This window comes from Scomber japonicus, chromosome 3, assembly GCF_027409825.1.
Source record: "Scomber japonicus isolate fScoJap1 chromosome 3, fScoJap1.pri, whole genome shotgun sequence".
Taxonomy (NCBI): domain Eukaryota; kingdom Metazoa; phylum Chordata; class Actinopteri; order Scombriformes; family Scombridae; genus Scomber; species Scomber japonicus.
Genome location: NC_070580.1, coordinates 11,762,992 through 11,784,818, shown reverse-complemented (window position 1 = coordinate 11,784,818; position 21,827 = coordinate 11,762,992). Strand labels below are relative to the sequence as shown.

Sequence of the window (21,827 nt, the reverse complement as noted above, 5' to 3'; positions counted from 1 at the left end):
TGTATCCATGACAAACAGAGATTTGTCTCAGCGGAGAGCCGGAACATCCTTTTTCTTCATTTGTGTGTTCATGATGAGCAAGATGAGGCCCGTCAGAGTGGGAATATTGAGCAGGTGTATGGACTTAAATGAACAGCGGCACTGAAGGACAGTCCGGTCCATCCAGAAGTCCGGCTTGGCTAGTATCCAACACTTCGGATCAACAAGCTTACAACCTGTGCTCTGTCCTTCCTCATCGCCACCTGCTGATATCACTGCTGATGCCGATACAGAAAATGGAGACAGACAGACAGGAGAGCTCTCCCCTCCTGCAGGGGTGTGATCCAGCGGATAAGAGTGTCTGACAAGTGTGTGGAAGTGGAAACTGCTATTCACGCAAACCTGCAAGGGACTGTCACTAGTCATTCATTTGTTTTATATGATAGTAGTTTGAGTCATTCCCAATGGAGCGGTGAGCCTGCTGTCCACATACACTGTTAAGCAGAGGAAATGAAAGCAGCCTAATCTAGAACGGAGGTGTGTAGCATCAGCTGTTTTTGCACTGAAGCTTCTGTACAAAGCTTGTGCGGTAATTCTGAGGTGCAGCTTAAATTACAGATTCAGTTACAAAACACACAGCAACAGTAACAGCAGCAGCAGCAGCAGCAGCACAGCTCCAGGAGACAGGGTCAGACTGAGAAACTGTTTTGTTTTTCTAAGAATGCACAAGACCTGTATGCTGTAGCTGCCTGGGTGTTGGATACATTAAAAAAAACAACTGCAAATCAGAAACGAGGATGTACTGTTGACAGATGAGATATTCCTAAATCATGAAGGAAAAAAAGTCAGTAAATGTCCATGTTGTCTTGCCCCGCAGGGCTGGCAAACCCACAGAGACGGTAATGTGGAGGTGTGAGTGAACACGAGGATGAGGAGGAGGAGGAGGAGGAGGAGGAGGAGGAGGAGGAGGAGGAGGACTGACTGTCAGCACATTGGCTTAATTACTGTCTCCATCTCTCCAGTGAGTGTTATTCCCTGACATTCATCCCTGCCATTCCTGCAAGAAATCCTCTTCCTCTAAAGCGTTTTCTCACTTTATTCTGTAATCCCTGTATTACATTATGTGTAAATTGTAATCCCTGCTTGAAAGGCACTTTAACAGTGTTGCTTCTTGGTGCTGGAGCAAGTTTCTTTACATCATTCACTTATATGAATGCAACATAATGACCAGCGTTGTTACAGTACACGGCGCTGCCTTTGTTTTCACTCTGAATGCTGAGGTAAGGTCATTTATCTGAGCACTTGTGGAAGGAGGGAGCCACAACAGTCTGAAAAGAGCAATAGAAAGTCTGACAGCTTTAAACAAAGTGTTGTAATAAAGCATACGAGTATTCAAAATGAGCAGTGCTGTGAGATCTCAGCGGAGGCTCAGGCCAGAGACACCAAATCAACACGTTTCTAGCAAATTCCCAAAAGATCTCAAGTACGACACGTGGCTTAATAAACAACTTCTGACACTCCCATCAGTTAGGCAGTCAGTTTTCACTGTAATAATCAACCAGGGCTAAACTGCCTCATATGGTACGCCAATAAACCGCATACTTCTCCTGCTTTCAGAACAACAAAGAGAGGTTCAGAGGGCAGCTCATGGAGAACAGTGGTCTGTTAATAGTTATCTACTTGCTCCTCCAGTCTGAACAATGACTACAAGAAGCCACAACGTTGTGAGTGACAACAAATGCCTGGGGTTTGCTTGTTGTGTAAGCACCATGACCATGTGACATGGCGGAGGGCATTGTGGGAGATAGAACACCTGAATTCAACACCACCACCACCATGAAACTAGAACACCTGAATTCAACACCGCCATAAAACTAGAGCTAAAGACACTGTGACTGTACAGTACCAGAATTAGAGCTATGAAAGCCTTAACGTACAGACAGTAGTGGATCCTTGATACCGACATGGACAAAATCAAATACCACAATATTTCTGACCAAATACCTTGATATTGTGACAATAATGTAGGGATGAATATTGGAGTTTTCGTAACGTATTTACACAATGGGATTTTTGATAAATAATCAGAAATATGGATATAATGACGAAGTGGGTAAAGGCCAATAATAGAACAGCTAGAACAGTCTTCACTTTACTGTAATGTAGCATTTAAAACCAGGACAATGGAACACCTATGCCATATCACGATATTACGATATCCAAAATCTAAGTCGATATACAGTCTCGTAGCACGATATCGATGTAATATCACTAAATTCCACAGCCCTGAATATAAAGGTTATTCTAATGACCTTCTCCTACGTTATGGTATTTCAATTCTGCTATGACTAGATTTACATTACTGATGATTTTACTATGGACTGCAGACTACAGTGGCCTTTTAAAACATACCTGAAGACCACAAGGGTTATTTTCACCAAGGGGAAACACCTGATGCCCACCTTCTCACACTCCCCACCTGTGTGACCTTCCCATGGCCATTGGTGACATTGTCATCCATCATGTGGTGCCTGAATGGTGTGCCAGCTGCAGTTAGACTATTAGGATTGATCTGAATGAAAATGATTGATCTGCCAAGTCCCTGTCTGGGACACTGTTTGAGGAAAATGTGCCGAATATAAGAGTCAAACCTACAGTGACAGCATGAGTGACAATGAGCCACACATTCAACACAGAGCACTGGGCCTGGTTTAAGGTCCCCTATCTAAACTCAAGAGAAAATCAAAGGAAAGGGGGGAAAATCAAAGGAAAATCAGGAAAATCGTGTAAATATTCCAATAAATTGATAATACTAATATTAATGAGTATAATTATAAATACAAGTTACGTTATATTAGACTCAACAGTCAGTTTATGCCCTAAAACTCTTGTCCTTTGTGGAATACCACTACTATAAACGGATAAACCTATTCCAGCAGTGATTTCTGGTGTACATTTTTATATTGTATGTATGTATTAATTTCATCAAGCTAAAAGCTATTCGGCTAACATTTCCTTTAGTTGTTACAGCTCGGTAATTCACGACGTTAATGCATCGTGACAGGCCTCATTTTAACACAGACAGTTTGTACACAATGTAACAGAAAACCAACTCATACTTCAAAAATACTGCGTTGGAAAAAAAGAGGAAGATACGATGTGAAAACAGGAGCTGTGTCGCATCACTGTTGAAGAGCAGCGATGAACTCAATTCAACTGAGCTGCAGATTTTTCTGACTGAAGCGCCTCGTTTTCGGTGTCTTCACGTTAGTTTCAATGAGTAACGTTAGTGATTCACTGTTGCTGCCTCCATTTCTCCCACAAACCAGTCGGTATATAGACAGTAAGCTGAACAGACTGGGAAACCCATCGAGCTGAGATAATCTCCTGTGGCATCGGGCACATCTGTAAGTGGTAAATGGGGGAAACGCTACCGTGAAAACACAGGTTTAACGCTTACCTTGGCGATAAAATAAGTATCCACCGGGGTTCAGTCAATTCCTCTTCGGGTTATATTGTTAAATATCAACGGCAACGTGGATATTTGACGGTAAATTAACAATACTCTGCTCCCGCCTGCCGCTTTCACTGCTTCAACTAGTATTTCGATGTGACTCTGGGCGGAACTACACGCTGCGTCGCAGACAGCATGGAGGAGCCAATCGGAGGAGGAGGTGCACACCACAGACAGGAGAGGACAGAGGTCTCACTCTGCTCCTAAATACCAAGACGACACTCCGCTCACAAGGCACGGAGAGTAAAAATGCGCGAAGTTTACACACTTTCTGCTGTAAACAAGCGTGAGAGTATTTCAGCTGCATTTACACCCACGTTTATTTTTTATTTTTATGATGGTTACAGAACTCAACTTTTATTTCATCTGCGTGTCAGAGCTGCTTATATTCCGACGTGAAACAAAAGACGGACAGCGCATGCCTCAGATAACGCCCACTTTTGATGAGAAGGAGGTGAGATCATTTATTAGGTGAGATTATTTATTTATTTTAAATGTAGAGCGTATTGTGCGTTTAAACATAGACCAGCTTTGATAATGGTCCAGTCCAATGACCCAAAAGAGCAGCAGATTAACATGTTGGCTCGTTACTGTATTATAAATTATCGTTTGCTCTGCTCTGTCACCGTGTGATGCTTGTTCAAATTTTGGAGATTAACCGATTAAAGCTCCCATCAAGTTTCTATTTTCAATCCGATGATGTAACCTCATAAATCGGATATGTAATAAAACATATTAGATCAAGTATGCACGCAAGCTTTGTTTTGACGTGTTTACCCCAGGAAAGTCCCCTTCATTCATGCACATTACAGCTGTCCAGTGCAACCAAGTGTTGTTTTTGGGGTCCCGGTTGAGTTGAGGGAGGTTGAACGAACGCCTTGCTCAGTGGTACCACGGCAGGAAAGTATTCAAGCACTGTTTTTTCTTTAGTTCCGCAAAACCTCAGTCACAAGCTCACTTCTTCAATCTCTACACTACTGCTGCCCCTAATTTCAATCCGATTGTGTAAGAGCACAAATCGGCTGAGAAGAAAACATGTTACATCAAACTGAATGATGCAAGCTTTGACTTCACGGGTAGTCTGACTGCCAGCTGGATAAATAGGATGAGAAGGACCACTCTTCTTCAAATACCCAGCAAGACACAATGAGAAAATGCTGCCCGTAGTGATTAATAACAATGATAGTTTATTTATGTACCAGCAAATCTGTTTGCATTGTTTTTGACATTTTCCCTGCTTCTAAGCCAGACACTTACAGTACAGTAGCATACGATATCTGTATTTGGAGAATGTTTTCAATAAAGAAGAGCACATTTTTGTATGACATATTTACAAACAACCAAAAATACTGCAAATAAAACAGGTGAAACAGAATCAAGAACACAAAAGAAATTTACAGGTCTTCTAAGTAGTATTTGTCACTGACAAAGCACACGATGCAAGGTTAAGGAGAGACAAGTCCACATACAGTTTTCAGTGAATCATAGGTCAAGTGCTATAGCGACGACAATGCAAAGAGTCAATTGAAGTAAGGGATACTGTAACTGACAAACACAGAAAGATTAACCAATAAAGTTGGTACACTGATGAAAAAACGGTTAGGAAAGAAGCTTTACAGTTTAAGACAAAACAGAAATCATGCTTTTTACTGTCTCTGAAGCTGAAAATAAGATGCCTTTGATTCCAGACAAAAATAACTTCACAGTGTAGTATAAAATAAACCCTTGAGTAGGTCAAAGAATAGAACAAATTAATTGCAGAGACTGCTTGAACAGTGCTGTTACATACTGGGTGTCTTCAAGTCATTGTCTGTCCACAGCGAGGGTTGAAACGCAGTATGTGCGGCACGACAGGTGAACAGAATTCAACTACATGGAACATTTTTAATGCAAAAAACAGTGACCGTATGGAAAACATGTTCAAAAAACTATTGCAAAGAGGCCATGAAGATTAAGGAACTCAACTGCAATTTGAATATAAAGCTTCTGCATGTAAAGCACTGTGTACTGAGAGAGAGAGACAGGGTAACCTTAAACCGGAGCGCAGACGAAAGGCATTCATAAGGTTTAGAGTTGCATGGGAACCATAAAAGTATAATCTGGTCCTAAGGATTTTCTCCTGCATTTACGAGGTTACTTTTTGTGTTTAATCCTGATTTATGATGCTGACTTTCCATACATGTTCATATAAGTATTCATATATGACACTGCCAGGCTGTAGCAACAGATTCCTCCACACAGAACCTTTTATAAAAAAAAGGAGAAACAGCAGCAGAAGTCAGGTCAGAGAGAACGTGCTCAACAATCAGAGTCTTTCACTTGCATTAATATTGTTATCTTTGCAGCGAGCTTTCTCTGCTGCACTGTTTCTGCATGCTGTGTGCTGCTGTGTTCTCTGGCGCCCTCATGTGGAGCTGTACAAGGCGATTTGCTGCACCTTGCCCAGCTGGGTTAGCAGCCGCTTCATGCGGTGTTTGAGCTGAGGCAGACGGGCCAGAGGTTCAGGAGGCTCCAGTTCCCCTGTGTAGTCAAGCCAGCTCTCCAGCACTGAGGAGGACAAGCAGAAGAACAAGAGTTAGAGGTGAGCAACATGCCTACAGACAGCAGAGAAAGACTCATCCTGTTCAAACAGTCAGCCTGGATTACTCTGGTATGACGATTGAGACCAATCCATGTATGATACACTCCTCACAACCACTTGAAGATGACTGGGCTGTTACATCATTTCATGCATCATCAAAAGCAAATCTAAGCTAACTTTTTGGATTGAGCACTGATATAAGCATGTGTCATCGCTAATATTCATAATCCAACCCTACTAACCATAATTTTAAGACAGAGCCTTCAAAATGTCCTAACCTGCCGAAGAGAAAGTAACTAACTAAGTTCTTACCATCCAACTCCCTCTCAATGAAGTCCATCCTGTGTGATACATCATCCTGGACAGCATCTATGTGATCCAGCAAGTTGATCTGCCACTGTTGATGCTGCCTGCTGTTATCTGCGGCCTCTCCAGGATCTCTCCCAACTTCGTCCCTGATCTCAGCCTGGGACCAGGAGCCACCCATCGAAGTCTAGACACGTTAATGGAAAATCAGTCACTAAATGAAGACTAGGTACAGTAACTAAGACAATGTCACAGTGACAACTTTTCTTTTAAAATATTGTTTTGCCTTCAATAAACAAGACTGTGTATATAAACTTAGGGGTGGAAAAGTCAATTATGAATCCCACAGAACATTACAGTAAGAAACAACTTAAAACTCTTTGGTCTCTGTCACTAAAAGCTCAATTAAAGTTATCTTCTTCCTTAGAGACTTTGGTGAGATCACAGGTACTATAGTATTTTTGTGCTCTTTGACTTGATTTTAAACTGACAGTTCAACTTTATGAAAAATAATTTTCTCTATTTATAACATATCATAACTGTTAATGTTAATGTTGAAATGTGATTATACTGTAAGAAAAACATAATGACAACTTGGTCAGCAACATTAACACTGAACACCAGCAACAAGGAATGAACTCTAACCTTGTTACTAGTGCCTGTGGATTTAGGCTTGTCTGTCTCCAGCAGGCTCCCGTAGCGCTGCTCCCGCTCCAGTAGCTCCTCTGTGCTTCTCATGCTGTCCTCCAGCTCGGATCCCTGTCGGGTCTCCACCACCAGCCTCTGCTCCACCGCTGGGTAGTATGCTCGCGGTTTCTGGTAGCAGTGTTCACTGGTAATGTATGAGTCCTGGAAGGATGGGAAGGGATAGGAGGAGCAGGACGAAGACGAGGTGGCAGCTGTAGCGGCCCGGCTAAGCTTCTCCAGAGCATTAGACATTAGAATCTCGCCTCTTCTCATGTCCTCGTCAGGAGTCACAGGAGATGGAGCTGCGTCACTGCCGCGACACGAGTCTGAGCTGGTCAGTGACCTCTCTACCTGCTTCCAGGGCTGACGCCATAGCTGCAGGTCAGGGTGGCTGTTGTTCCTGAAGAGCCAAAGCAAAGATTAATTTACAAAGATTCAAAAGATGGCTATGTTGGTTTAATTGGAAACATCCTGGGAAATAATTTCTAATCCACATTTAATTTGACTTCAGTGATTAAAAATAGCAACAGCCTCAAGTCTCTTCTTGTGTTCTCCTGTACTCACTGTAAGACACTCATCTTCAGCTGCAGTCCGTTGAGGATCTCGACAACATGATGCACGTCTCCCAGCAGCTGGTGGGTGGTAGTGATCTTCTTAGCATTTTGGTGAGAATAGTTCTCTTCCAGGAAGGAAAGGCCATACATGTGACCATTGCTCAACCATTCACGGTCATACCAGTAGCGCAGACTCTGCCTCTGACCTGAGAATAATTGTGAAATTACAGTGAAATGTTATTACAATGATAAGTTCAAAGTTTTACAGGGTGTGGTTCCCTAATTCTAATCATGTATTCCAGCTCTCTCTTTAATATTGGCAGCTACAAAGTGTAATTTGTCTTGAGCTAAAACCAGCTGTCACAGTGCTCTTTATTAATTAACACATTTACTGTGCTTATGGACACACTTGCGAGGCATCTTAGTGTATCGTTTAGGACTACATTCTGATTTATCTGTAAAACAACAGCCAGCAGTGTTACGGCCAGGGGGGAAGAACTACAGCTCATTCATTTTAGTTTCTACTTAAATAAAATCAATAAGGCAAAAGGCAATTTGCAGCAGATAGATTCACTGTTAAAGAACGATTTTAAGAGACTTTGCTTAATCTGAACATGATCAGTAGCTTTTCTGGCTCCACTCCTTTTGACTTTCTTTAACTAGATGCATATTCTGGGCTGCGTTTGCGTAACTGGGACCCACTTTACTGTAAACTCTGGTAACCAGTGACCTCTTTTTTTTTTTTTTTTTTTTTTACATGGGAACATAAATAAACAGTGTAAAGCATTTAGCCAATTATTTGTAAAATGTTGGTGAACTTCAATAAAATAAACTTTAGTCAGCCATTTAACATTAACATTATAATGTAAACATTTACATTTGCACCATTGGATAGTTATTAAAAAAAGAAATACATAAATGTAATTTGTCACACTGTCCACTAGATGGCACACTATACAATAGTTTGCTGTATAAAACAGGAAGCATGCATACTATTCCAGATCAGTCTGGTTGAGTGCCTTGATGATTATCACGTGCAATTTTTAGCAAAAAGCCACGAGAATCAAAACATGTTTCATGATTCTTCCTCACCTGGTGGGTCTCTACAGATGTAGCAGGTGTATCTGTCTGGAACATTGTCTTCCAGCAGGCCCATACAGGTGCCATGCTGCCAGCACAAACAATCTTCACACTGAGGGAAGGACAAAGAAAACAATTTTATACAATACCTGCAATACTTTAAAAATAGAGAAAGTACAAGTGGTGACAGAAAAACTACCAGCTCACCTGGATCATGAAGTCATTCTCTTCCTCCACTTCACAGATACACCTCACTATCTCTTGATCGTTGGTGTCCACTGCGCCAGAGTCCACGCTCAGGGGTGGTGTTGTGACATCAAAATCCACTCCGTAGTCATCGTCGCTCCACCCACAGCTGTCAGTGGACCAATCACTGATGCTATCCTCATCTACAAGGAACAGGAACAAACAAGAGCTTTTAACAAGGATTTAGTTTTTCCACTAGATTCATTTTATGATTTAAATGTTATGTAGCTCAAATTGTAATGTATAAGTCTGCAGAATGTTTTGCACTATCTGAGTTTTAATGAATATTTGTGGTTTACAGGATGAAGCAAGCTGTAGCAGCAAAGAGCACAGGATTCAATCAATCAAGTGAAAAAAAAAAAAAATCTGGCCTCATAGCAGCTCGTTTTATTCTGCATGTCATGATGTGCTTTGAGCAACAAAATTTGGACACAGAGACCAGGTGTGATACAGGTCAAAGTCATCAAACAACATGCTTGATTGAATCCGAAGGAGAAGAATGGAGGGGAAGAATGGAGAGGAAGCCATGTACAAACACACACACACACACACAAAACTAATACACACACACACACACACACACACGCACACGCACACGCACACGCACAGTCATAGAGATACCCACCATCCACATGTATCTGCTCTGAGTAGCCGTATCCGGGCCTGCTGGGGTAGGCCTCAGGCTTGTGATTGTGTGAGGGGGGGGTTTTGAGTGGAAAATTCAATTTGGACGGAAGACCCAATACTGAGATGTCAATATTCTCCTCACTACCTGTGTAGTCTGTTAATACAGGGAAGGGGGAAGGGGAGGGGGGAGCAGATGTAGAACAAAATGTCAACTTTGAAAATGCCAAACAAAACGCCCATCAGGAGCTGACAAACTGCGGCACAAACAAACATTATGGAAAAATATGATAGACTCAAGAACAGTCAGGGACAATCAATGTTATACGAGTTATATATGGCCAACGTTTCAGGACTTTTAATTGTGTGAAATCAGTGGAAGGCGCTCTATACATACATCTGTGTACATGCCAAACACACTAGTGTGAATGTCAACTAAGAATAAGAGAGAAAAGTGTTGGGGATTTGTGTTTAGGTTAGTCAATATCAGTGCCACAATTAAACCTGGATTTTCATCACCAGTTGTTATAAGAGATTTAAACCAAGCTATGACTAATAGATGTAAAAGAAACGAGTTGGAGTTATTTGATTGGCGTAATGGAGGGACAGAGGCCGGTGACAGATGTAATGCTTCTCCCACACACAGAGCCTCAGCCACCACACCGACAGGAGTGAATGGAGTGCTTCATGCTTTGCAGCCTTAACCGTTCCCACAATGTCACAGCAAGTGCACATGCAGAGCAGCAAGGTATGTGACGAGGTCGGACGCCAGGGACACCTTCTTACCCGACTTGGCCTTCTTTTTCTTCTTTCTCTTCTTTAGTTTAATGCGGAGGAAGTCCTTCTGTTTCGGTTTCTCTTTCAGCCTGTCTTTTACTGACCCTGTGGAGTGGTAAGTGGCAAGAGTTAAGCCCTGTGTGAGTGCAGCTTCCACTACAGGTTACTATCCTAGGAGCAAACACAATAAACTGCTATAATTATTGCAAGAGGAAGGACTCTAACACACACAATCTTACTGACCAATGTCAAAACCACTCTTCTCTGAGTCCTGCTGCTGGCATCCATTCCTGTCCAGTTGGTTCTCCTTGCTCTTCTCCCGAAGCAGCGCTCTCTGCGGATGGCCCTGGGTGTTGACTGCAGGCGGGGCTGATGTGCGTCTGCATGCAGTTTTCACCTCACCACGGGGAGCCACACCAGCTCCAACAGAATCTGAATGAAATTGAAAGGCAAACATAAGCAACAAAGGAAATATAGACAATATATAGACAACACAGCCTTGTTTTCAAAGCATATGATTAGTAATTACAGCATGTAATTTTATTGCTGCATGACCTGCCAGTTGGTTTGAGCATTGAAGAAATAGCAGCTGACCCAGATTATTACCAAACTACTCCTTTGTCGCTGTAACTGGGATGGAAGTGAAACCGGAAAGTAGGCCTGCACGATTAATCGAATTTTCATCGTCATTGCGATGTGAACGTTCGCGATGAACCCATCGCAAAAGCTGGTCTGTAATGCGATAAATTGGCCACGCACACTTTTTTTTTTTTTCGTGGCGTCCAAAACATTTTGCCTTGTAACAGTAGACCAATAAAATTGATGAGTAGTTCACAGAGGTCCAATGAAATTGTGTGATAAATCAAGCACGCTTTATTATTGTAAATCAGTCATTTGTACTCACTCTCATCAACATGGAAAATACTCGAAGAAAATCATATGATGCGGCTGTTACGTACTTTATTATTTTTTCACTTTGCTTCATGGTTGATACACGTTGTCGTCCGACTCGTTCATAGGAGAGAACGGGAGAGTTCGCTCAGTAGGTAAGTTTTAATTCAAAGCAAGACGTACAATGACAGGTGCCAACGAGGTAGATTACTCCAGTAAAAGTAAGACTTAGTTTAATGACTTAGAAGTCGCCAAATGACTTACTTTAACGAATTTCGTTAGTTTATATAATGCAGATTTGTAAAATATTACTTTTATGAGGGTCACAGTCACAGACAAACTTACCATTTGATAATTGTGGTAGCAGCGGTGCAGCAGATGTATTGAAGTCCATGCAGCACGCTGTATGCAAACTAATATTAAGCATATATCCTATTCATTACAATGTCCATGGACATAAATTGAGTTCTTTTGCCTTAATAATGATAAAATAATACACAATAAATGCGTGATGGCTGTCAGGCATCGCCAGACCAACCATAGCTAATATCTCATATTACAACGTGGGACACCTGAGGCTTAAAATCCGGCGCGGCTTGTACAAGTACAAAATTGATTTTCTTTCTAAAATTAGAGCATGCGGCTTTTAATCAGGTGCACTCTGTAGTCCGGAATTTGCGGTAATTACAATCAGCTATTCAGTGTTTTAGAGTACCTAAAAGCAGGGAATCTTTTAAAGCTGAAAATCTGAAAGAGACAGGAACTGTATGCAAACTTTAAATATTTTCTTATTTATCGCAAGTCATATCGTCATCGCAATATTGAACAGTGTGATCGCACATCGCACATTTTGCTGATATCGTGCAGGCCTACTGGAAAGGAACTCACGCATTGAGGCAGAGATAGTGCGCCTTCTCTTTGGGGTGTCTAAACTGGTGGTGGTAGCCTGTTTCTCAGAGGCCCTGGTCTGGACGCTCCTGGTGGGGCTACGCTCCCCCTCTGGAGGCTGCTCCTCGCCGTGGTAATATTTCATATGGTAGTGCAGCAGCTTGGCCTTACGGAATGACTTCGTGCAGCCAGGAGCGCTGCACTTAAACGGGTTATGGTCGAGGTTGATGGACAGGACAGGAGGAGGTTGGTTTTTGATGACTCTATACACTGAAACAAGGAACACAACAAGTCAGGTGTGTAAAAGACACACTTCAAAGAATTGCAAGAGATGACTGTTTTTGTATAACATATCAGGTGTTGGGATGTACTCACATGGTTCTCTGCTGAATCTGTTAGGGTTGTGGAAACCCTGCTTCCTCACCGCTATCAAAAGATAAAAGAGGCATGCATTTATTCACCCAAGACTTAAAAATATAGCCAGATGATAGGTGTTATTTACTCTTTCATACTCATAATCTAGCAGATCCAATGCTGTGACTTTTCCTCATTAACACTTACGTTTCACAGGCTGAGGAGGAGGAACATCTGCTGCAGGCTCAGAGCTCTCCGATTGGATGTTTGGCTTCTGCTCAACATCTCCATTGGATTCTGTGGTTGTCATAGTGACAGACACCTGCTCTGTCTGACTGGACATGTCTGTGTATGGCTTGGGTGACTCTGTATATGGCTTTGTTCCACACTGTTCTGTTTCCGCCTCCTCCTTTTTCACCTCTCCGTTAACATGACATTTCTCATCCTTTTGATCATCATTGTCTTCCTCCTTCACTCCATTTAGGAGTCCTGTCCCCTTGTCTGTGTCCTGGGGCTTGTTCTGGTCTACTTGTTCTGATGTTTCCTCTTCCTGTTTAATGGCTGGTGTAACCTCCGCCTCACCATTCGTTTTCTTGTTCTTCTCGTTCACCATGCGCTCTTCACGCTCCTCATCCTCACTGTTGCTCTCCTCCTCCTGGTCGGAGGTGCTGCGTCTGGCCCGTTTGTTCTTGGGACCACCATTCTCCTGGGGCCTCCTGTCCCTGCGGTTTGGGAGTCTCCTAACCATGTTCCTTTCAGAAGACCGAGACTTTCCTCCTTTCTATTTTTCAGCAAGGTTAGGGAAACAAGGGTAGAAAATGGTGCATAAGCTTGACAGTGGACAAAACATACATAGACAGCAAGATTTATGATCACTAATGACACGTACCTCATTAATAAAAGGCTTCACGTGTATCTCCTTCACTGTCTGGATGACACCATCATAGAATTTCACAGTGTAGGATGCTGAGGGCAGTAACAGGAGAACAAACTGTTGGAAACAATGTTTTACACAGGCACTAGCTGCTGGCTATGTAGCTGATCAGAGGTTAGTTTTTAAGTAGACACTCTTAAATTCTTCTTTTTGTTGTTAGTGGGAGATTCCCTATTTAAAGTTTTCTATTTGTGCATGAGCTAGATCTATCTTCACAGTTTCACTTCCTTGTGCCAGTGCAGGAGAGATCTTGTTTTACTACTATTGAATGCTATCTAAAACCACAAAGCAAATGACAGTTAATTTATTTACTATTAACTTTTGTTGAGACTATGCTCCACATTGCTTTTGCAATCTTATACTAAAACGACATTTTAATAATCCCAAAAAAACAATAACGTGAAATGCTGTGATTCTGTCACATCTTTAATAATCAATAACTCAAAATAGTATTAAAACAGTTATTTAAAAGTGTTAAGGTTGCTCTATTCAAACTTCAATACTAATATTTATTACTTGAAGTTAATGATACTCACCATCTTTATTGACTGAAATGACCTTAGCGGGATAGAAACGGCAGTCAGACCAGCTGGCCAGAACCCTATCATTCACTTGAAACCCCTGAAAGGAAGGACAAAGACATTCGACCTAGGAAAATCTCATAGGGAGTGTTCTAAGTTTACTACCAAGCAGCGCATATCCATTCAGCATACAATATGCAAATAAAAGATCAGTATCATGTTTCAGCTGTTCATAAACACAGATAAAGAAACCCTCAGTGCAAAAACACACTGTGATCAAAAGCTAGAGAGAAACATACAAAATGAAAGCATGCCTAAGTCACATCCTTAGCTTACAGGTACAGGAGTGTCGTCCTGCTGCAGGCCTTGCCGCCTCAGCTGGATCCTCTCCACAGGCCTCAGGTAAGGACTTGTCCACTCAAACCACTCGTCGTAACGGTGGCTCCACTGTCTGTAATGGATCAGTACTTTTTCATCCTCATAGTCAATCTTCTCTATGTTGGCAGCATACCTACAGGCAAACAGAAATTCAAAAATGCATAATTCATGTTAAAGGTTGAGTTGTTTATCCTTTATCTCAAGTTATCATATGAACGGTAGAACACTAGAAATTAATCAAACTTATAAAAATTACAAACATGAAGAAACAACAATGAATGATTGATTTGACATTGCTAAACAGAGAGGATGGTGTACTGTGGGCAGTGTTTTACATTAACATTATTTCTTTATTCACTGACAGATTTGGTAATTACTTCATAGTTGCTACTTCCAGTAACACAGAGTTACTGACAATTTTGAAGGTGAGCCTGCTTGCTATCTTTCCTGGAGTAGGATTAAAAGCTTCCTGATTTTGTTGGGAGAAGGCTAGCATCCACCAAAACTGTAGGAATTAACTATCCAGTAGCTGGCTAGCTAGCCACAGTTACACTGAGGGATCAACTGAATTTTGCTCAGAGCTAAGAGGGTCTGTAACGCTGGTAGCTACACTGGGAGGACAAGATCACTGGGGTGAGCCGCCTGTCAGTATATAGCTCCAATATGAAAAATAGCTGCTGTGCAAGTCGCCTTCAGTAAAAAACGGTAACCATTAAAAGACACACTGTCAACAGTTCCCACACACATTACAACACTGATTTATAATAATACAGTAAGGGTCACAGTTTAATATTTAACTATCCGTCATTATCAATTGCAGACTATGGCTGCTTTCGTGAGTGCACACCCACCAACAGCTGTTGTTTACTGGCAGAGGGGCAGTGACACAATGCAAAGTGTGAGAGGCATCATGCACTCTTTTCTAAATCTTCTAATGTTTGATAAACATACAAAATGGCAAGCACAGGCCCAGGAAGGAGAGGATGTGCATTTCAGTGAGAGAGTGAAGGAAGTACACAGTTACGCGGATGGAGAGGAATGAATGAGGCCATGACTCACCAGTTTTTGAGGCTGTCTCTGGCCTCAAGCTGAGCTCCCACCTCAAATGTTATCCCTCTTCTGTTAGGGGGTGTCTTACTCATACTGCCCACATCAAGGCTCCCTTCCTGTACACACACACAAACACACAAACGTTAACCAATAAACACCTACAACAGTATGTCTTTGGTTACACTACTGAGAAACACAAATTGTGTGTAGACAAGAACACAAAATAAACGTGACTACTGAGGACTTTACAGACAGTCTTGTAGTCAGCTCTGTCTCAGGTTTCTAATAATTATCTTACCAGAAGACTGTGGCAATCACAGCTTTGCACCTGAGTAGCAATTTTGGTGTTAAAGGCAAGTAAGCCACTCCCACTGTATGCCAGCTGAACAATAATGCAGCCAAGGCTGGGAAAAAAATAATACCAGTGTCAACATATCCAAGCTACAGATTACACATGTTGTAACATTGTGCAACACAGTGTATGGCAAAGGGAAAACTGTCAGATTAAAGGTGAGCCATGCCCCTCAATGGTGGTGAAATGTATAACTAATATTAGATGTTCAGTGATCACTAGTTGCAGACAATAGGTGTGTCTAAAACGTCTTCACACAGATTTCTATGGAAGGTCTTTATCGAAATGATCAATATCTAATTTAAGCACTATTTCATTCCTTATATGAAGAAGGCACAATAGGAGATGGTACACAATTGACTACAATAGCATAAGCACCCATCAGTGCAGTAGGCGGGAAATTATACACCATTTATATCCATCGATTTCTATCTATGTTCTTAAACGGAGTCTCTTTCTGGTGCAGTCTCGTTAAATACAGGCCCACCGTCCACTGCTGATGTTCAGCCCCTAAGCTCTTTTCACGGAAAATAGCGATACCCTCCCGATAATAGCGCCTCTTTTGTCAGGATTACATAATACACAGATTGAACCATTAGCCGCGCTTTTTTAAAAGCTAAAAGATTTATATTATAAAACGCATCGTCTTACTTTTATCCGGGCATGTAGCTGATTCGGTTCACCATAGCGGAGACAGTCTGGAGTTATTGGCTTTCAGTGCAAGCTACAAACCGGATATCTCCACACTAGTCGGCCCACGTGTTTTCTGGTCAGCCGCTTTCACGTTTAGACACAATAGGAGACAATGGGAGCGACCCCTGAAATGATGCGTCTGTTTCAGGCAGACAACCACCACGATATCAAAAAGGTCGAAAAACATCCTACTCGGTAAAAATACAGGATTTCAATTTTCATCGGATGGTTTTTTGTTAATGGCCCGCACAAGTGCACAGAAAGGCAGACAGACGACAGCGACACAAGCAGGGCGCAAACGCAGAACTGCTGGTGCCACAACCATGACTCAGGAAACAAGATGAACAACAATAAGTAAAATATGCTAAATAAAAAAGAGGATAATCACATTTCACTAATGAGTTTAAACATGCATATATATTAGACGCAAAAACAACTTGCAACCCACACCCTTGTAAGTTTTTCCAACGACACATCCAGTGCGCCTGATTAGTCGTGAATATTTTATTGCACACAATACTGCGTCAAGATGATGTTTCACTACCTTACAGATTTCTTATTTTTAATCACAACGCCAACACTTTATTGTCCGGTGTTTTATAACCAGTAGGCGTAGCTCCATCATCTACGTAACCTCTTAACGCAAATATGATTGGTCGAAGGAATCTAGTGTGGGTGACATACGCGCACCTGATTGGTTAGCAAGATGTCACTCACTGACCTCTTCGGGGCCTCGCGCTAAGGCCTACTTCTTCATACTTTTTCTGCATTAAACTTCTCCAACTGTGAAAACCACGGAGTCGTATAAAACCTTTAATTGGAAAAATGACACGACTACTAAGGAAACACGCCTGTAATGACATGAAAAGACAACTTCGTGCGCTAACATAACACTGTATCACCTACTTCGTCACATATGTTTTGAACTGAAAAAGCCGACATGCGGCATCACAACCACATCTACGCTGTTTGATGCATCTACAAAAACGGGCCTATTTCGCGATGCCGTGAGGAATTATGAACTCTTAAACGCAAAGAAGTGTATTGTATGGGCTGCCTACCTGTTCTCCAGTCACTGTATGTCCAGTTGGGTGTAAAATATGCAATATTATTCCTTCAAAGTGCAGGTACCGCTGCCTCCGCCTGTCTCCCACAGATCACGCAGTTGTATTTCTTGCCGTTGCATTCACCACCAGCGCGGGTAGAGCGGCGCTACGCTGCGCATGCGCATACAACGGTCCCCAATCCGTCATGTATCTCGATGCCAAAACAAGTTGTTGATAAATGTCAGCGTTATGTAATTTCATCAGTGTATTAAAACAGCTCAAGTCTGTGAAACAGAGCAACTTTAAATCTAAACTAACCTGTTTTCACTATTCGAAGAGGGCTTTACAATGGAGACTTGCATTAATCATATATAGGCCAACATACTGTAATTCTCTCTCTCTCTCTCTCTCTCTCTCTCTCTCTCTTTCTCGCTCTCACACACTAACACACACACATTTATTCATGGATTACGGATGAATATGTGGATTTGTCCACAATTGTAGACTGTAATAAATGTATTTAATTAATGAATCTATATAATAATGGTAGTAGTAATTTTGTGTCATCATTCTGATTTCTCTTTATTGTGCTTGTTTTTCCTCTGTGTAAGCACTTTGCATCAAATGTGGATCAAAAGTCCTATATAAATAAAGTTTAAGATAAGCTGTACTGTTTACTGATTTGTTGCCATATAGGTAGGCTATAGGCCTATATCCCGTAATTTTAACTCCCAGGGTTCATAATTGTGACTGGCAGATTTACTTCACTCACAAACCATAAAACAATGGTAATCTATTGAACAGCTGGTAAAATTTGAACATTGACTAGCCATTTGGCTGTCGGACAAAAAAGTTAATTTCTATCTAGTCTATCTATCCAACCACAATGGAAAAAAACTCCACTACAAAAAAGCTTCATTTTAATGAATTAACAAAATTGTATGCTGGATTTTAATGGGAGCTGAGTCTAACCACTGCCCACAATTAGTGCTATGGATCACATACATTTCTGAAATAAATGTAGCGGTGCAAAATGATAATACACAAGTAATCTGCCTCAAAGAGTATATTGAAGTACAACACTTATGGATATTTCACCTCTTATTTAATTTATAGATATAGACCATAAACTATAGCTAGATGGATGAAGGCATGACTCAAAATGAAACTATAAACTAACTGAATGTTTTAATGAAACCATTGTAGCATATTAACATGATAAAGAGCAACATGACTAATACATTTACTGTTACATGCAGACACATTGTAAATATATACAAAATAACAGAGTCTTTGTCTTTAGGAATCAATTTTAGAACTCATGGTTACTCTCTGAATAAATGTTTTTTGCAGTTTGGATGACTTTAAAGTAAAACAGTTATGTTGCTCTTTGTCACTTAGTGTACTTTTTGAAAAAAGGCTGTCTTTAAATGTATTTCATCCTGTGTGTTTTTTCTGAAACTTGTTCCAGTCCCACAGGCCAGAGGTCATCTTACCCTGCTGTCATGGTCACAGTACCAGCACAGCTTTTCTCTAGTGGTGGACAGGTACACGATTGCTACAGAGGGACAGATGAAGCAGGTGGCAGCTTTGTGCACTGAAGTGCATGAAAGGACACAACTGAATATGTACAGATTGGAGCAAGGTTGATGCAGTGTGACAGGAGGGGGAGGAGCTGACGTCTGTTTGTTAAACCTTTGACCTGAGCAGAAGCATTTACAGAAGACGTTCATCATTCTAGGCACTATTAAAAACCCTCTGAATGTTGTGTGTCTGAAGCTGACATGAGATACACTCTTTAGATAAGACAGATGGAACCATATTTTCTTCTCCCAAAACATTTCTGTGTCTGATTGTGTAGCATAAGTATATTTCTGACAAATACTACAAATATTTTCAAAGCCTTTCAAAGTTTTCTTTTGCTGTATCAAAACTACAGCAATGATAATGTGTAGATTATTTTCACAATTAACTTAGACAATTAATGACAAATAATAAAAAAAAATCTCAAGTTTGATGTCTTTAATGTCTTGAAATAGCCTTTGTCTGTTTTAAAAAATATTGAAATGATGAATCAGTTATCAAATTGGAGAGTATCCCACCAGTTAAGAAAACACACAGGTACCGACATCTGTTTCATTAATTACTATTTTTACACTAACATTGTATTATTCAGTCAATGTGTGAAGTTTCAAAGATTGATTTCTTATTCCTAGATATACTATATATATATAAATTCATCACAAGCTGCACATGAAATATTGTATAGTTACGGAGTTACATTTCTTTTATCAAAATTTGACACTTGATTATGATTTTTGTCTATCAAAGGCATAATTGAACAATGGTCGCGGATTATGCTGTCATTTCCTCTTTGACTTGTCTATATGTCAGTGATGATTATATAATGTAGTGAGAGATACAAGTCAGCCTTGGTGTGTCCTGGTGATTCTCATCCCCCCATCATCTTCTGTTTCCTCTCAGTTACTTTCCAACCATCCCCCGAAAATGACCACAAAGCAAACAGGAAGTGACTCATGTACAACTGAACAAACCTTTATTTATGGACAGTGATTCTATATTTCAACAAGAAAGTAATGCAAACACACATATACACACATGGAAAGTGGTTTGAATCAGTCCTATGTTCAAAAGGCAAGCGGTTACAGCAGAGAAATAAACAGTAATTACAAAAACACTTTTTTTTATTGCTCTTTACAGCAACATTTAATTTCACCCTTAGCCTGGATCATTAGAATACACTTGAGGAGAGTTAATACTATTTACACAGAGAATTTATTTACATTGGCAAAGCCTGAGGGGGACACAAAAAGCTTACTCTACATTCTCATAGTGCTTGACAGTTGAACAATACTCCATTCTCAGTATGAGGGGGTTTGTGATGGATCGATGAAATTTTTCAGTCCGTGAGAGAGGCCATGTACAGTTATCACATCCAACACCCGTTTTATCATAAGACCTGAGCCAAAAAACATAGACCACAAACAAAAGAGAACACAACTCCAATTGAAAGATTTCTTATAGATAATAGAGAAAGAGAACTATCATTTGAATTACCAACATCTCACATCACAAATTACAGCACTCTTGTCTGGCTTCAGTTTGAGTGTTCAGAGTCGTAAAAAAAATCAAAGCACTTCCAAGTTAGTTTTCTTAGAAAAATCGCTCTCTGCATGTCCTTCCAGCTTTGAAATGTAGGCTCTGTACTCAAAATAGTCAAAATAGTTGCGGCGGTGTGGCTTCTTATGTCTCGTAAAAATGAAATACGAGGAGGCCAGTCATCAGTACAACTACTCAAAACAGCACAAGCTTATTAATAAGACACCATTAAAAGATTTCTTTTACTTTTCATATTTTCAGTTTTCTGTACATGATAAAAGAAGACCGTGTCTTGTTCACACTCTGACAGTCACACGCACACAAACACACTTGAATGAAACTGGAGAGTCAAAACAGAGGCAGAGCATCAACGCTTCTGTCTTTAGTTTATTAGCAAATGATTACTTTTGAAGTAAATCACGTAACACTCTCACTTTACCCAGCTCAGTTGTTGTACAATTAAATTGTAGTACTACCCATTTAGTAGGAAATGAAAGAGGAAATCTTTTTTCACATGCAGTGGTTAGAAAATTACAGTCATGTTAAAGCTAGCTCCAAGGATACAATCTGAGTATCCGTGAGTTGCTTCTTGGCTCTCACATGCCGTCACTGTGGATTCTAGTATCAAAAAAACACAGTGAAACTTCAGCTTATGTGTATTGTCTCTCAGTAAGAAAGCAGGAGAGCACACAAGTCAAAGTCCAAGCTGTTTTCTTACTCCAGCTGTTGCAAGAGGTGTCATATCTCACCCTGTGAGTTTCCAGTGTGGTCTGAACAGAGACAGTGTTAATGCATGATTGTAAATGTGTAACTGTAGATGCTGGAGGGCTGATCCAGCACCCGAGGTGGGTTCTGTGGTTTGCAGAGTCTAAACCACTCCTTCAATGAAACTGGTATCGAGGTGAACAATGAGCATTCTCAGGAAGGACATCTCTTTGCGTGTGTTTTCAAAGATGATCCGCGGGTCGTCTGATTGGCATCGCAGGCAGTTGGGGGCCATAACCATGGCCAGGTTGTTCACATCCATCTTGGTGATGGCCACATTAGAAGGCTGGGCGAATACCTAGAGATAGTCAGAAGGCACCAATAAGATAAAGCAATGAGCAGGGCAGAGTATACAGATTGAGCTGCAGACTGCAATCCATTTAGTTATCAGGTCAAATCAGTTAATTTTCAGTTTTTAAATCAGATAAAATGTTATATAGGTGCAGTATTTCAAGTTGAGACTTGGGTGTTGAGGTATGTTTTCTGA

General features: G+C 40.9%; 3 protein-coding genes across 8 annotated transcripts in view; all 3 read right to left on the bottom strand.

The window, feature by feature from the left end:
* ndrg3a (ndrg family member 3a) overlaps positions 1–4,459 on the bottom strand; it is a 32,757-nt gene extending 28,298 nt beyond the window's left edge. Inside the window, exon 1 of one of the 2 annotated variants that reach the window (XM_053315389.1) lies at positions 4,271–4,459. The gene's annotated coding sequence lies outside the window, so the exon portion shown is untranslated. Of the gene's footprint in view, positions 1–3,439; positions 3,604–4,270 lie in introns of those variants that run through there. The other variant, XM_053315388.1, reaches the window with a different exon arrangement.
* Positions 4,460–4,659: 200 nt separating this feature from the next.
* phf20a (PHD finger protein 20, a) lies at positions 4,660–17,555 on the bottom strand. Of its 3 annotated transcripts, none has more exons than XM_053316211.1 (17): positions 17,471–17,555; positions 15,374–15,480; positions 14,273–14,447; positions 13,952–14,036; positions 13,371–13,447; positions 12,689–13,262; positions 12,503–12,553; positions 12,128–12,397; positions 10,592–10,780; positions 10,358–10,453; positions 9,573–9,728; positions 8,909–9,090; positions 8,714–8,813; positions 7,632–7,827; positions 7,026–7,467; positions 6,387–6,567; positions 4,660–6,040 (listed from the first exon to the last, which is right to left on the bottom strand). In XM_053316211.1, exons 2-17 carry the CDS (start codon positions 15,454–15,456, stop codon positions 5,898–5,900), a joined length of 3,000 nt encoding a protein of 999 aa, XP_053172186.1. In that variant the 5' UTR covers positions 15,457–15,480; positions 17,471–17,555; the 3' UTR covers positions 4,660–5,897. The 3 variants fall into 3 exon arrangements, with proteins under 3 accessions (XP_053172186.1, XP_053172185.1, XP_053172187.1); XM_053316210.1 differs by lacking the exon at positions 17,471–17,555 and adding an exon at positions 16,368–16,407; XM_053316212.1 differs by lacking the exons at positions 9,573–9,728; positions 17,471–17,555 and adding an exon at positions 16,368–16,406.
* A 3,114-nt stretch (positions 17,556–20,669) lies between these two features.
* The window catches only part of arhgap46a (Rho GTPase activating protein 46a), a 32,548-nt gene continuing 31,390 nt past the window's right edge, over positions 20,670–21,827 (bottom strand). For all 3 annotated transcript variants that reach the window (XM_053315761.1, XM_053315763.1, XM_053315762.1), the window contains exon 10: positions 20,670–21,638. In XM_053315761.1, the coding sequence (XP_053171736.1) occupies positions 21,444–21,638 (195 nt within the window). In that variant the 3' untranslated portion in view covers positions 20,670–21,443. The remainder of the gene's footprint in view (positions 21,639–21,827) is intronic.